The 14,656-nt window shown below is 30.8% G+C and overlaps 2 protein-coding genes across 2 annotated transcripts; one reads left to right on the forward strand and one right to left on the reverse strand.

Moving 5' to 3' along the window:
• Positions 1-69: 69 nt before the first annotated feature.
• On the forward strand, positions 70-4,715 carry LOC130452831 (protein cornichon). Its single transcript, XM_056792305.1, has 3 exons — positions 70-327; positions 573-829; positions 4,335-4,715. Exons 1-3 carry the CDS (start codon positions 178-180, stop codon positions 4,360-4,362), a joined length of 435 nt encoding a protein of 144 aa, XP_056648283.1. The 5' UTR covers positions 70-177; the 3' UTR covers positions 4,363-4,715.
• An 8,608-nt stretch (positions 4,716-13,323) lies between these two features.
• LOC130453384 (glia maturation factor beta) lies at positions 13,324-14,554 on the reverse strand. Its single transcript, XM_056793092.1, has 3 exons — positions 14,438-14,554; positions 14,282-14,381; positions 13,324-13,700 (listed from the first exon to the last, which is right to left on the reverse strand). Exons 1-3 carry the CDS (start codon positions 14,438-14,440, stop codon positions 13,378-13,380), a joined length of 426 nt encoding a protein of 141 aa, XP_056649070.1. The 5' UTR covers positions 14,441-14,554; the 3' UTR covers positions 13,324-13,377.
• Between the last annotated feature and the right edge of the window lie 102 nt (positions 14,555-14,656).

Raw genomic sequence — 14,656 nt, forward strand, 5'->3', positions numbered from 1 at the left:
TGTTTTTTGACATATATATATCTATGATCTAAGCAAATCTTGCAACTACTTCACACCGCTTCGAATATTAATTTTCACTTGTCATCGTAATGTCAATGGTAAACCATAACCTACGGGGTTATTGAATTAAAAAAAATAGTCATTCATTAATTTATTTGGAGTTTAGAGAATTAAAAAATGGCATTTAATTTTCCTGCATTTGCATATATAATTGCTCTTGTTGTAGATGCATTTTTAATATTCTTTTCTCTCTTCCACGTAATAGCTTTTGATGAACTAAAAACTGATTATAAAAATCCAATTGATCAATGTAATAGTCTAAACCCGGTAAGTCTCATTTATTTAACTTGATTAGTATGAATTATATTAAAATGTGCTTTAAAACAAGTTTTTATTGAGGGAAGATTGCTCATGATTTAAATAAAATCAGAGTTAATATTGTGAGGTTATGATATTTACTATAATTTAATTATTAAATAATGCAATTTCAATTAGAGCTTTGTAACGGCTCATTGGTAGTTTCTATTTTACAGTGTTTTAATTATGAGTTTTAAGTATATTTTCATTTACAGCTAGTATTACCGGAATATTTACTTCATTTAATTTTCAATATTCTTTTTGCTGCTTCTGGAGAATGGTTCTCCTTATTCCTGAACATTCCTTTAATAGCCTACCACATCAACAGATATCGCACAAGACCAGTGATGTCAGGTTATGGTATATATGATCCCACAAGTATCATGAATGCAGATGTACTTACAAGGTGTCAAAGAGAAGGATGGATCAAATTGGCTTTCTACTTATTAAGCTTTTTCTACTACCTCTACGGGTATGTTATAGCTCTAGAAAGTTTCCATATTGAACACACATGAGAACATTTTGTATTGTTTGGTTTTTTTAATTATGGGACATTATTATTTATAATATACATAAGAATGATTTGTTTTGTTTCTACTGTCTTAGGCTGATAAAATTAACTATACTTATCTAATATTTAATTAATAGTTTTATTAACTGTATGTGATAATTTTTTGGAATCTAGCATAACGAAACTTGAAAACAAGTAATCAATAAAAGCTTTGTTACTCTTTTTTAAATGAAGAATAATTTTCTCAAAAAAATCTTAATATTTTGACTAAAGATGTCTTATCCCTACTAAATCATATTGATTGAATTTTCTAGTCTTCACTGTTGTTCTAGTTCATTGAGTAAACTGTTATGAATAATGTTCATTTTAAATATTGAAAATATTCTCAATTGATTAGATAGATAGTCCGTCCCCATATGCAATTGATACCATTGCTATATCGGGAAACAAGGTTAAATAAAAGCTGCCAATTTAACAGCTCATTAAAATGATTTGGTATAATTCACACTGACTACTACATATTCAAAAAAATCGAAAACTAAACTTTTTTTATTCCAAAATTTTCTTTAAAATACAAGGTTTCAAGAAAGTAAAGCCAATTTGAGTGACATTTAATTACATTCTCAAGTGCTGGTTGAAGTGGTATACTTTACATCACAATTTTCTACATACAAACCTTTTTGATTGATTCTATTGTGCTCTTTGTAAATTTTATATTATCAACAAAACCTAAAATTAATGAATTAATGTCTATTACCAACATTATTAAAGTGCAAACCAAAACTGTTTTGAACTGCAAATTGGTTAAATACAAACTGGGTCAGTGACTACAACTTGGTGAATGGTTCCATGTTTCAACAGAACCTTTTCTGGCTAAAAATAGTGTCCTTCTGTTTCAAATCTTTCTCAATCAATTTGAAAACCCTGTGGAAAATAAAGGGTAAACAACTCGTAGAGGACTGAGGGTAGTCTCGTGATAAAACTAGGCGCTGCTATTGGCCAATTTGGATTTGGCAGATTTTTAAACTGAAAATGGCATAACTGCCTTTAGATTTGGCGGATATTGCAACTAAACCTCAAGTCTGATTTCGAAATACACTAGGATGTGGCAGGATATGTTACAAAATAACAATTGTACTGAATTTAGAATGGAAAATTCTATAAGAAACAATATCAAACTTAACTTTGAAAAATATGGACTTGGTGGTTTTTGTTTCTAGGCACCTTAGATGTTTTTGATAGCATCCATTTTTTTTTCTAGTCAGTACTTTATAAATCTTGTAAGACTGATTCAAAAATGATTTAACAGGACATCATTTGTATTATGAGTAATTTTACAAAATACAATTATGACGAATCTCAGATAATGATAGCTGCTTTAAAATTTTTAAACCTTCGGAACAAACATTTTTTTATATATGCCAAACAAAATTTGGCATTATCAGGTTTCCTTGTATAATATCAAATGAGGTAGATGGTGTTATTGATTCCAACTCATTTTAATGTGGTTTATAATATAGAACTTATTATTTCGATTCAACCTTTCCTCTATTTGTTACTTTTACAACTTTGAGCCTCTCTGTACTTCAAACTATTTATTTTTACAAATTATATTTTTTTATCTAGTATTTACACAGGTTTTGTTATCAAGACTGCTGTTTATGTGCTAATGATAAGATTAGTAGTTACAAGGTTTTTTCTATTAAATTTTAAGACTTCACTGAAGTTTGTTGCACTAAACTAATATAATATCTGACATATATTTTTATACAGAATTAACTACTGTTCTGTTAATGTATGTGGTTAATCAAACAAATCAAATTTATTTCAAATTACAGACTCATCGTATATAATTAATATGTTTGGTAAATCCACACTATTACCCAGTTGTTATGTTTTGGTAGTAGAATGAGAAAATCAAACAGGCTCAAAAATTTATTTCTTATGACAATCAGAACTAAATGTGCAACTATTCGCCAGTATGTCTTTCTAACTTATTTTACTGGTCTCTCATGTAATGTTGTTAGGGTTTTATAACAATTTAAGATTCCACAAGAATTTGTCTTTGTATTTTGTATTTAGGAATATAAGAGTAAAAACTTTTTCAAGTGACAAATAATATTTTTCTGTAAATGCAAATTGTACCAAATATGGGGTGGTATAAAAGACTCTATTGTATTGTTTTGAATAAATGATAGAGACATTCATACTATAACTGGAACAATAATTAGAGATGTTAATGACAAACTAACATTCATGAATCAACTTGATGAAAGAAATCACTAATAATAGTTTTGTTAGTTCAATTTCTTCATGCAGATATTGGACTAAGACCATCACCAACTTATTCTAAATGAATCACTGAATATTTGCCACCTTCAACCAATGGTTTAGTAGTTTTTGTGTCTTTTCGTCAATTTGAAACTCCATGTTATTTTTGAACTATTCATTCCATGCTTTTATGTCCCTAGTAAAAAATTCCATATCCTTATCCAGAGTTTTACTTTTATTTCGTCCTGTTTCTTCTCTCAAGCCGATCAATTATCGTTGGGTCTTTATTGATAATTTATTTTATCTATTATTCAAGCCCACACGTATTTTGTAACAAGTTCCGATGCCTACAAAGATTATTTTCGAATACAAATGCTTCCTGAAAATGCCCCAGTCTACACAGATTCGCTTTCCAAGGCTACTGTACAGGAATGTGGCTTCACATATATTTATTTTCCTTTTATTTCCACACATTTCTTAGAATGTCTGACTAAAGCTTCTATGGCATTACAATTTAATTGTCGCTGTTAAATATTTCACCCCTTAACTCGGTTTTCAGCTTTGAAAACAAATAAATAGTCTGGCAGGACCAGATCAGGGTTATATGATGGGTGTTTAATCTCTGGGAAGCTACATAGCTACCATAGACGAATGTGGCTTTGCAGATATTCATTCTTCCTTTATTTTCACACATTTCTTTGAATATTTGACTGAAGCTTCTATATCATTATAATTTAAACGTCGCTGTTAATATTTTACTGCTTAACTCGGTCTTTAGCTTTGCAAGCAAAAAGTAGTCGGGCGGAACCAAATCAGGGCTATAAGGTGGGTGTTCAATCTCTGTGAAGCCATATTCGTGTAGCCTTGGAAAACGACTCTGTGTAGAGTGGAGCATAGTCATAAAGCTTTAGATTATTTTGTAATAAAATTTAAAATGACCGTACTAAATTTTGATTCTGAAAACTATATAAATGGTGCATTTTTACTCTGATAAAAATATTTTCTTAGTACAAAATATTTGAACGTAATCGAATCTACTTTGGGGTGGTTTTTTTTTTTTTATTGAATATTGATTAAATTTTTTTTGGTCGAATCACTTGATAACGGTGATTGAATGTTGTGTTGGAAACATTTTTACTCTTATAGAAAATGTTTTTTAGAACCGAAATCCCTAATGTTTACCTATTTGTTCCAGAATGATATACGTTTTAATTTCCAACTGAGAATTGACGGCCAGCTCGACCGTAAATCAAGAAATGTTCGTTAATTTGTAAAAACAAAAAAAAAAACAAATACAAAGACAGTTGGGAATTCGGTTCTCGATATTATGCCGATTTTTTTTCTGACGATGAAAGACTTGTTGGAGGAATAGAAATGCATAATTTGAAGAACTGGTCCCAATAAACCACCAGGTATGCTGGAAATGTACTTCAATTTTTTTTTGTCGTTTGTGATTGTATGTTTTGTTTAAACTTACTATTAGATATTATAGAATTTACTGCACTATTATAATAAAATAAATAATTTATATTCATTTTGTAATATAAAAGATTTTAATTGAAATAGAATTTAAAAACATTTTTTTATTTCTCTTCCAGTCTTAACTGCCTTAAATCATTCATTGTATCTTCTTGATCCTTGGTTCATACCTATAATTAAATTAGTTTATACGAGGGTTGTCCATAAAATAAGAATTCCAAGGACACTAGGAACGCTGTTAGAGGGGATTTGACGAGACTGGAATGTAGCTTGACCCCCTTTTTCCCTATGCCCGCCCCAGCGAGTTGTATACAACGTTTATTCTTGTCTTGGTAGCCGTAAATGATGGAGCTTCCATTTGATTTATCTTTTTGTGTGCATTGAACGTTCCTCTGGTAGCCATTCAATTGCAACTGTGTGCAGTGTATGAGTAATTTGGATATAATACTGTCTCACAGTCCAGACTTTGCCCCCAGTGATTACAATTTCTTCCTTGAATTGAAAAAATATATTTCACAACCGGCGAAGAGCTGAAAGAAGAGGTTTCAAGGTATCTTCGCGGTTCGGCATGCAAAAATGCATTGATCTAAACGGAGATTATGTTAAAAAATAGAAAGCTTTCTATACGTTTATGACAATAAACATGTTTTATTTCGAAATCAGCAGTTAAGTGAAACATTAATGCCGATTGGTCGATAGAAATCGGCAGTGAAATCGCCTTTTACTGCCTAGGCACTGAATTAACAGAAATGTCATTCGCTTCATATTCGACAGGAGTCGATTAAGTATATGTCAACCAGCTTAGAACCTTTTAACATCACGAATAATTCCCACTGTTCTATTACCAATAATATAAAAAAATTGAAAACAAATATTTTGGCGAGTATTCACTGAAGTCTCTTTTTTGTTACTCGTCTCGTCTCCAGCTTCGTGAAAACAAAAAATCGTGACTTAATCGTCCGATTTAACAGTAATAAAACTTGCAACATCGGAAACTGATGCTGTCAACGACTAGAATTTAATTCCTCTTTAAAACTTCAAATAGCATAAAAGGTTGGCAATTATGAAAAATAACAAACAAACAAACAAAACAAAAAATTGTGACACAATTGCCCGATTTAACATCAATACAACAGGCAACACCGGAAACTCATACTGTCAATAATTAGAATTCAATTTCTCCTTATACACGAGTCATAATTTCACTTACACTTTCGATATCAAGAAAGAAATTAATGTAGAACAAGTCACATTTCAAAAATCTGCAGGAGTTCTTTCGCTTTCGAAAGGGTGAAAATTCACTTTTGTACATCTGTTGAGTGATTACTAGGATATGCTGAAAAGGAGAAAAGTATTTGGAAAATAATACGAATAGAAATTGTATTAGTTGTTTTATTATGCTAATTATCAAAACTGCATTCCATAATATTCTGTTTTTATGTTTCTTACTTACATTGTATACAAAAGTATTTGGTTAACTTTGGAATGTATTCAACAGTTTTTTTGGCAAGTTAAATTATTAGATTTCTATACATCAATATAGTTTTATATTAATTGATATAAAATATATTCAAACAAGTTAAATTTATATTTTCAGGTACCTATCTAATGTACGCTACGTTTTCTTTCTTTTTTTTAATTAGCATTCTGTTAGGTCTTACATAAATCGATATTTAGATTAATAAAAAAAATCCCAATATAAAAATAATTTGTAAAAAGAACTAATACTGAAGTGGTCATCATTAACAATTAGAAACTTCCCCCAACAAAAGACTAATCAAATTTTTTAAAAAATATACATATAAAGCTTTTATTATATTTGTTAAATTCGTTCAAATATTTGTCAACTCATATATTTTGTTATCACAAAAAACATTGTTAAATATTTGTCTAAATTAATACTAAACTTAGATCTTTCAATGCAATTCAAAGTTTGTAAATTTTTTTGGATAGAAATTTTGGATGTTTCCATTCTAGTGGTATTGGAAGAGATTTATTGATATGGACGGTATGTTAGGAAGATGGTTGATCTGATAGAGTCCAATCTAAGGCTCGAATCTTTTTGACTTGAAATGGTAAACTTTGATTCTTCTATTGTAAATGGCTGGGTAGTAACATTAATGTTGTATCTTCCTGTTTGAACAGCTATCGTAGAAAAGATAATGAACGTCATTTTGAAACCTTCAGGTCTCTTAATACAGCTCAAATTAGTTGCATACAGGTTTTTTGAACAAAATTTGTTATTATTTGCAATCCTGAAATTCTAGGATAATAACATTGATCAGAATTTACTGAAATGAAAGTTTAAAAGAGAATTTGTTAAAATAAAAAAATGATGTTTGTGTTAGAAAATTGACATTATCATCAGTCACGTAACTAGCAAAAAGTAATATTCACATTGAACAATCTATATTTTTTAATTTCATTCAATTGACAAATACTGGAACAATTTTTTACTAATTCTAGAATATATTAGCATTTATTTGTTATTTTATGATATAAATAAAATATTTTGTTTCCATTAACAAGAAAAAAACTATTCGTTGACAAATATTTTCAACCCATCAAGATCTAGTGCTGCCAAATGCGCAAATTTCAAAAAAACTTAAGAAAGTATTGGATAGATGGCAACATATATATGTACTTGACTGTGTATAACGTCTTCTCTATTCATGGCAACTTGCAGATAGTGGTCAAATAGCTGTTTATCAACAGGTTAACGGAACTTCTCGTGGTGGTGTCGATAAAAATAGACATACGGTTCGAATAAGTACAAATTCTCATTTCACCAGAAACAAATATTCATACTTTTGTGTTGCGGTATTTAAAAACATGTTTCTATAAGAAAATTTATTGATAATACCGATTTGCGTAACACCTGCACTTGTTTAGTTTAATATGACAACTCTACAAACAACAAAGTTTCGATGTGATATGCATTCGATATGCAAATTTTTCACATTTTTTTTTTAAACGCGGCTTTTCTTTAGAGAAATCACTTCAAATTGCATATTCTGATCAACTACCAGTGGACTCAATATATATCGAAACCCCCGAAGCCAGTTTTCTAACTGGGGGATGAAAATTACAATGGTTCTAACATACATAGGCTTCCTGGTTGCCAATTAGCAGCTGGCGGGAATTGATTTTAGCAGATGAGCATAAAATTGGTCTTACTGAAGAAGATACAACCAACGATATCAATACTAAAGGAAAACTATATATTACAGAAGCGATTCAATCTTTAAAAGCAGCACTTTTTAAAAACTAAACTGATCCAAACATCACAGTTGATAAACTGAAATGCTGTCAATGATTAGAATTCAATTTCTCCTTGATACACGAGTCATAATTTCACATACACTTTCCATATTATGAATTTGTTCGATGACTACCAACGTCAATACTTCAAATAGCATAAAAGGTTGGCGATTATGAAAAATGAAAAAAAATTGTGACACAATTGCCCGATTTAACAGGAATACAACTGGCAACACCGGAAACTGATGCTGTCAATTATTAGTATTCAATTTCTCCTGATACACGCGTCGTAATTTCATTTAAACTTTTAATATTAAGAATTTTTGTTCGATGACTAAAAGTCTTTAAAAACATCACCGAAGATAGACCATCGGATGAGGAAATTAAAAAGGTATTTTCAGCTTCAACTAGTATAGAAAAAAATTAATGTTGGACTGTTAGCGATCTTCAACCTACGTCTAAATCCTTTCCCAAATCAGACTAAAACCAATATTATAATGTCTCCTGTGGAGTTGCACTTTTTAGAAACTAAATAGATCCAAAAATCACAGTTGATGAACTGAAATGATTTATTGGAATTCTTGTTCTTAGTGGGTATAACCCACGGAAAACGTAGTTATCGGAACACCCAAGGTGATACTCACAATAATATGATCACAAATGCCGTGAGTTAAGCTTTTTAAATCTCGGCCACCTTTGAATATGCTTAATCAAAGGTTTCTTAAAAAATTTGTCCCCGAGCAAAACCTAAACTATGATGAATCGACGATCAAATATTTTGATCGACATCCAAGTAAGCAATGCATCCGTTGAAAACCTTATGGATTTTAAAATGTGGTACATCTGGGTATCTTATTGGACGAACAGTTTTTTGGAAACTGTACAGCCCCAGAAACACTTGCCATACAACTTTTTCTTTGATAACCTTTTTACAAAATTTAATCTGTTAATCTACCTTAGAAATAATGGTTTTATAAGAACTGGTATTATCCGCGATAATAGGATTCCAAAGAACTGTCCGTTACCCAACAAATAAATCATTAGTCAACAATATAAAAGAGGAGTGTACGAATCTACTCTAGAGCGAACGAACGGGGGGTTTTCTTAAATAGATGGCTAGACAACAACGTAGTTACCATAGCGAGCACCTGTTTTAATACCCATCCCACCTCGATAATAAAACAATACTCAAAAAATGAAAAAAAATCATACATATCGATAAACCCTATGCAATCGGCGAATATAATAAAGGTATGGGGGGCACTGATTTGATGGACTAGAATATCAATCGATAGAAAGTATTCGTTCAAAAAAATGATGGTGGTACATGTTCACTTGGTTAATCGACGTTTCCATTACAAATTCCTAGTGGCAACTTGGTGCAAGTACAATTAACCAGGTATGGAACTTCTTCTAAATCTGCCGGAAGACCTAGTACTTTAAATACGTGGCGAACTGAAAAATATACAACAATAATATTCATAATCCACGTGTATATTTCCGAAAAAACAATTCTTTATTTCCTTTCTCCGGAATACCGATGGTATTACAACCTACAGTAAAAGAGATACAATACAGAGTATTATCAGTGTGCAATATGCGATTTCAAAATCCCTTCCCACATCCTTTTCAATAGTCTCTGTATGTTTCTAATCTATGGCCAATAGTCAAAGTCAAAGAACCTTCCTTCTTAAGTACTTGAGGGGTCTCAGCAATGCTGATCCTCAGTCTGAGTTCTAAATAATCTGTTCTCTGTAGAAGGCGGGAAATAAATCTTTTTTTAGACTGGAGAAGCCGCTTGTTTTATAATTTGTTCGTTTCGTTTATTTACCATTAAGATAAATCCACTACAGAATCTCCTACTTTGGATGTAGTTAGTTCATATGTGTTAAATAATAAATGGCCAGTAAAAAAAGGAAATTAACTGACGAAAATTGTCAGCCACGGAAAATAACATCGTTTTTTGTTGCAAAAGACAAAGTTACTGATAGTCCACATATTCAGATTTCAAATGATGAAACCACCTGTGAACGGTAAGTTGATTTTTTTCCTCTTCTGTTTTGTGTAATTTATTCCGTCAGGCTGCAAGAGAGTTATTTATTCTCAGAAAGAAAACAGTCGTCACCTTAGAGAAGAATGGAAATTTGTTAAGAATGATGAAAAAGTCACAAAAGAGAAAGTTAAAAATCTCATCATTGATGATCCTTGGGGCATGTGGTGCATGGCTTGCACCAAATGGCACAGCTTGGCGCAAAATATTTTTCAAATTTCGTGAAAGATTCAAAAAATTTCCATTTATAAACAGTTAGTCAGCATTGATGAAAAAGTTTATAAAAAAATGTCATGTCTTATGAGGACTGTTTTTTACTTTGCCAAAAAAGACAGGCCAGCATCTGATTTTGCACCTGAATGTCAATTACAAAAGTTGAATGGTATTTTGTTAGGAGACACATATCAAAACCAATATTCTTTTGCAACTTTGATGAGATATGTATCATTATTTTTCAAAAATATAGTTATAGAAGAAATAAACACGACAAAAAAAGTCTTGGAGTATGAGGCTGTAACGTTAAGATACATTGTAGAGGGAGACAGCAGAAACAAAATGTCATTTGTAGGTCTGTGTGACATAGACAATGCAAACGCCGAGGGATTGTCTTGGTAGATGAAAAAGTGCTGATTGGCGAGATCGCCTTATATGCGTGACAGTTGATGGAGCAAAAGTAAATGTCGGCAAGCACAATGGACTGGTAAGAATAATCCAATCACCGATGTACATCCATTGCTACAATCATATACTTGAATTATGTTTAAAAGATGCTGTGAAGAATAGCGTATCAGCTACAAAAATAATGTCTCTGTTAAGGTCCATTAACACATTTTACAGAATTAGTCCAAAACTGACAAGGGAGCTACATAGAGTTGCTGAAGCCCTTAACTTGCAATTGCTTTCTTTTAAACCCATATGTGAAACCAGATGGGTTAATTCACTAGAAAGCTCGGTGATTGCGATTGTTCAAAATTACCAATCCATTGTCGAACATCTTACAACTGTTTCATAACTGCACAGCTCAACCTACACAGTCAGTCTTAAAACTACAGCTAAATCAATCCTAAAAGATTTGTTGCTGTATGATACTGTGTTTTTTTGCATGCCTTTAGAGAATTTGTTAGAATGATGTCTAAAACTTCATTGTTTTTGGAAAAAGTCACATAAGTGACGCTACAAATTATATAAAAAAATGGCAGTTTGATTTAATACTGTTTGGAGAATCTGGTCAACTGATTAAAAGCAATGGGAAGCATTTGCAGAATTTCCTCGCGTCAATTGATGATTAAGAGCCAGACAGGATTAAATATAAAAATAATGTTTTAAGTGGCACAAAAATTCTCTATTTTTTTCTTCTGCAAAAAGAAAAAACTCTTCTAACATACCAAATGGAAAAAACAACTTTAAGGAGTTTTGCAAAAATACAAGTAGCAATATTGCAGACAGATTCTTTGGAGAAGGAGGCCCTGGAAACTGTGCCTGTGTTCTCATGGCTCAAAAGTTTGACACAGTCATGTTTCCACCAATAAACGGAAATTAACAGGGGAAGTGATGACAATATTAATTTAATAACAAAAATTTTTGTCAACTAGTTTTTGTCAATTATTAGGGTTCTCATGGGTTAAATTTCTGTCAACCCAATAGTCAAATTATCACTCTAAAAATATTTCGTTTCAACAAATCAATCATAATTATATAGGGTGTTTCAAAAAAATTATTGCCCCATTTCTACAAAATAACGTTATAATTTAAATCGACTGAAGAATACTTTTGATGGATATAATGAAATATTAATAAAAAGGATCCTTCAGTTCAACAGAAGAGTGCCAAAACATCGGCTTAATCTCGATGATTGCAAAATAAGTTTTATTTTTAATTTCAATCCGAAAACGAACAAATTCTATATGATTTCCTTGTCTAGGCAATTTAAAAATATATTTTGATATTTGCCAATTCAAATCACTGCAAACACGTTTAAATATAAATTTGATATCAAACTAAATTCGAACAGGAACGTTTGAGATCAGATTTCATTAATAAGATCATTTATTGCTTTGTGAATGAATTGATTCATATTGTACATGTTAACAAATCAATACTTAAATATACAAAAAAAATATTCAAAAAATATTACATGGAATTATAAATTGTGGCACTTAAATTATGAACAATATGTATTTAAAAATGTGAATATACTGACAAACAAAAAATTTGCCTTTTATGGCTAATACAGGTGGTGAAGGAATAGGGGTAATCGCAGGGTTGACTCCTATGGAGCTCCGATTAAAAGAGAGAAAAGACATGTACGACGGAGTGTCGAAGGAAGATGGAAGAACAAATTTATCAATAGGCAAGGGAAATCGGACAACGGAACATATGACCGATGGACCGCTGACTCATCCCTAGTATTGAAGTCTGAATAAACAGGAAACAACAGACTACTTCTTAACATAAGCACTCACATGCCATGGATGCATTCACAGGTAGCTTTATACCAGGCGGAGATAAGACATTCCTAAATGTCTCTACTGCAGTGTGAAAGACTGCTCCAGATGGGAAGAAATGAGAAACTTGTATACCCAGAAATTTGTAATATTGCCGACATGATAGAAGGCTTGTTAGAATCAGAAGAGTGCACCTATGAAGTGATTTGGGCTATAATAGAAACCAAAGAGAAAGAAGGTAGGAACTAGTCATAACAACAGGGTGAACATGAGGATTTCCCTTTCTACAGGAAAAAAAAACATTCAAATTATGGCATTATTTGAAGACTTAAGTAGTAGATGTAAAAAGTAATTTCTAAAATTTTCACTATGGCAGATTGTTTGTCCATCAGTACAGCCACGATTCTTGAAATAATATATTCTGATGAGATCATTCAAGTAACTAACAGATAGAGGATATAATAAGAGTCCCCAATATCAAAAATAAAAACCAAATTTTGTTTCTAATTAACAGCCTAGAGTTTTAAAAGGAAATTGAGCCTGAATTTTACATTTTTCAGTTCCCTTAAGTTATCTTTAGAAATATTAAGACAACTATAGAAAAATAGGACCAAATAGATATTGAATATTGAAATTAATCTTATAAGTAAGAGTTTTTCAACTTAAACTTAATTTAAAACCACAAGGAAAAGTTTTGAATATCATTAGGAATTTTTATGCCATAGCAGAATAATTGATTTTAATTGTTATTTCATTAATTAATAAATATTACTTATTTAAAAGTCTTTTATAATTAATGTTTCGATTTCTGTTATAGAACAAAAGATTATTTGTAATAGACTGTTATTCAATAAAGCTCACTTTGTTCATAAATTTCTGAAACTATCAATTTTTCATTTCTTAATTTGATGTATACATATGTGTATAAAAAATAACAAAATTGTAAATAATATATGTAATGTTCAAATAAAAACTTTTTAAATAGTGAATAATAGGCCTACCTATTAATTTCCCAATTTTTCCAACAACCATTCTTCTGTTAAATCTTCCAACTCTCTAATTTCATATCCTCTAGTGAGTTCAGATTCTTGTTGTAAGGCTAGTTTTGATCCCGCATACATCATCTGCAATTCTGCGTGACTATCTCTTGGTGTAAAAAAAATGAAACACAAAGGGTAAGAAACTCTTCCGTCTTTATGTTCTTGTCTATATGATAGGATAATATAACGAGGTTGGTGGCTAGGTAAAGTTTCCTGTAACTGATCAACAGAAATGTCCTCAATTTTTTCATCTATAATAATTTCTTGCTTTTCCCTATCAACTTTAACTGAAAATAAATTGAGAATGGATGGGAAGTTAAAGTAACATATTACTGGACAATTCGTTATAAATTTATTTTTATATAAAAACAATTAACTGAAATCGTCGCACTCTCGAATATAGCGCATATTTTACCATTAGCAATCAGCAATTTTAAAAAAAAACTTAGTTTATAGAGCAAAGTTTCCATGAAAAGTATCAATAATTTCATTTATTCAATAATTGTTTCCTCATTATTTCTTGACAATTCTCATAATAATTGGTTTATGAAATGATAAATATGATTCATAAATAGAAATTGCAATTTTGTAAGCTCTTAATTTTGGGAAAAATCACATTTTGGTTAATTGGAATAATTTTTTTCCTAATAATGTCCAAAATTTCTTTAGTTTTGGCAGGCAGATCTACAGCTATACAAGAATTAAATACAAAAAATGCGAGCTCGATACGTGCTTCCTGAGAGAATATATCGCTGCTACAGACAGATGGACGGATAAAAAACGCTATTTTTTTACGTAAAAAATGCGCTAAAAACTCGTTGATAATCGATTTTTTAGAAATCATAATTGATAAAGTTTAAATACTTACGGACTAAGGCTGCTGTGTCATTAGATTTTCTGAATCTAAATTCCTTTAATGCTTGCTTAACTTCCGGAGTTACGCTGCATATGTTTACACTTCCTCCCGACTAAAATTAACTGTTGATATAACACTAATTCTATTATTTGAAAAATAAGTACTTACCATAATTTAATAATTTCGACAATTTCTTGTAACCTAAATTTTTAAATTAGTATAAAAACAATGGCAAAAACATTAACTTAACCTAAAAGGTATGACAGTAAATGATTTGGGGTTATGGGGCGTTGTTTCTATTATCCACAGAATTAAGTACTTAGATTGAGAACTACACGATAAACCACAGAGCATAGATGATTTTTAAATTAAAAATTTATTTTTGAT

Source organism: Diorhabda sublineata, chromosome 2 (genome assembly GCF_026230105.1).
Source record: "Diorhabda sublineata isolate icDioSubl1.1 chromosome 2, icDioSubl1.1, whole genome shotgun sequence".
In the NCBI taxonomy this organism is placed as follows: domain Eukaryota; kingdom Metazoa; phylum Arthropoda; class Insecta; order Coleoptera; family Chrysomelidae; genus Diorhabda; species Diorhabda sublineata.

Excerpts from the sequence above, each read along its gene's own strand:
- LOC130453384 (XM_056793092.1), bottom strand. Across the intron at positions 13,701-14,281 it reads TGACACAGCAGCCTTAGTCC|TTAAAGTTGATAGGGAAAAG; the intron begins GTAAGTATTTAA and ends ATTTATTTTCAG.
- LOC130452831 (XM_056792305.1), top strand. The coding sequence starts at position 178 with ATGGCATTTAATTTTCCTGCATTTGCATATATAATTGCTCTTGTTGTA. Across the intron at positions 328-572 it reads AATGTAATAGTCTAAACCCG|CTAGTATTACCGGAATATTT; the intron begins GTAAGTCTCATT and ends TTTCATTTACAG. Across the intron at positions 830-4,334 it reads TTTTTCTACTACCTCTACGG|AATGATATACGTTTTAATTT; the intron begins GTATGTTATAGC and ends TATTTGTTCCAG.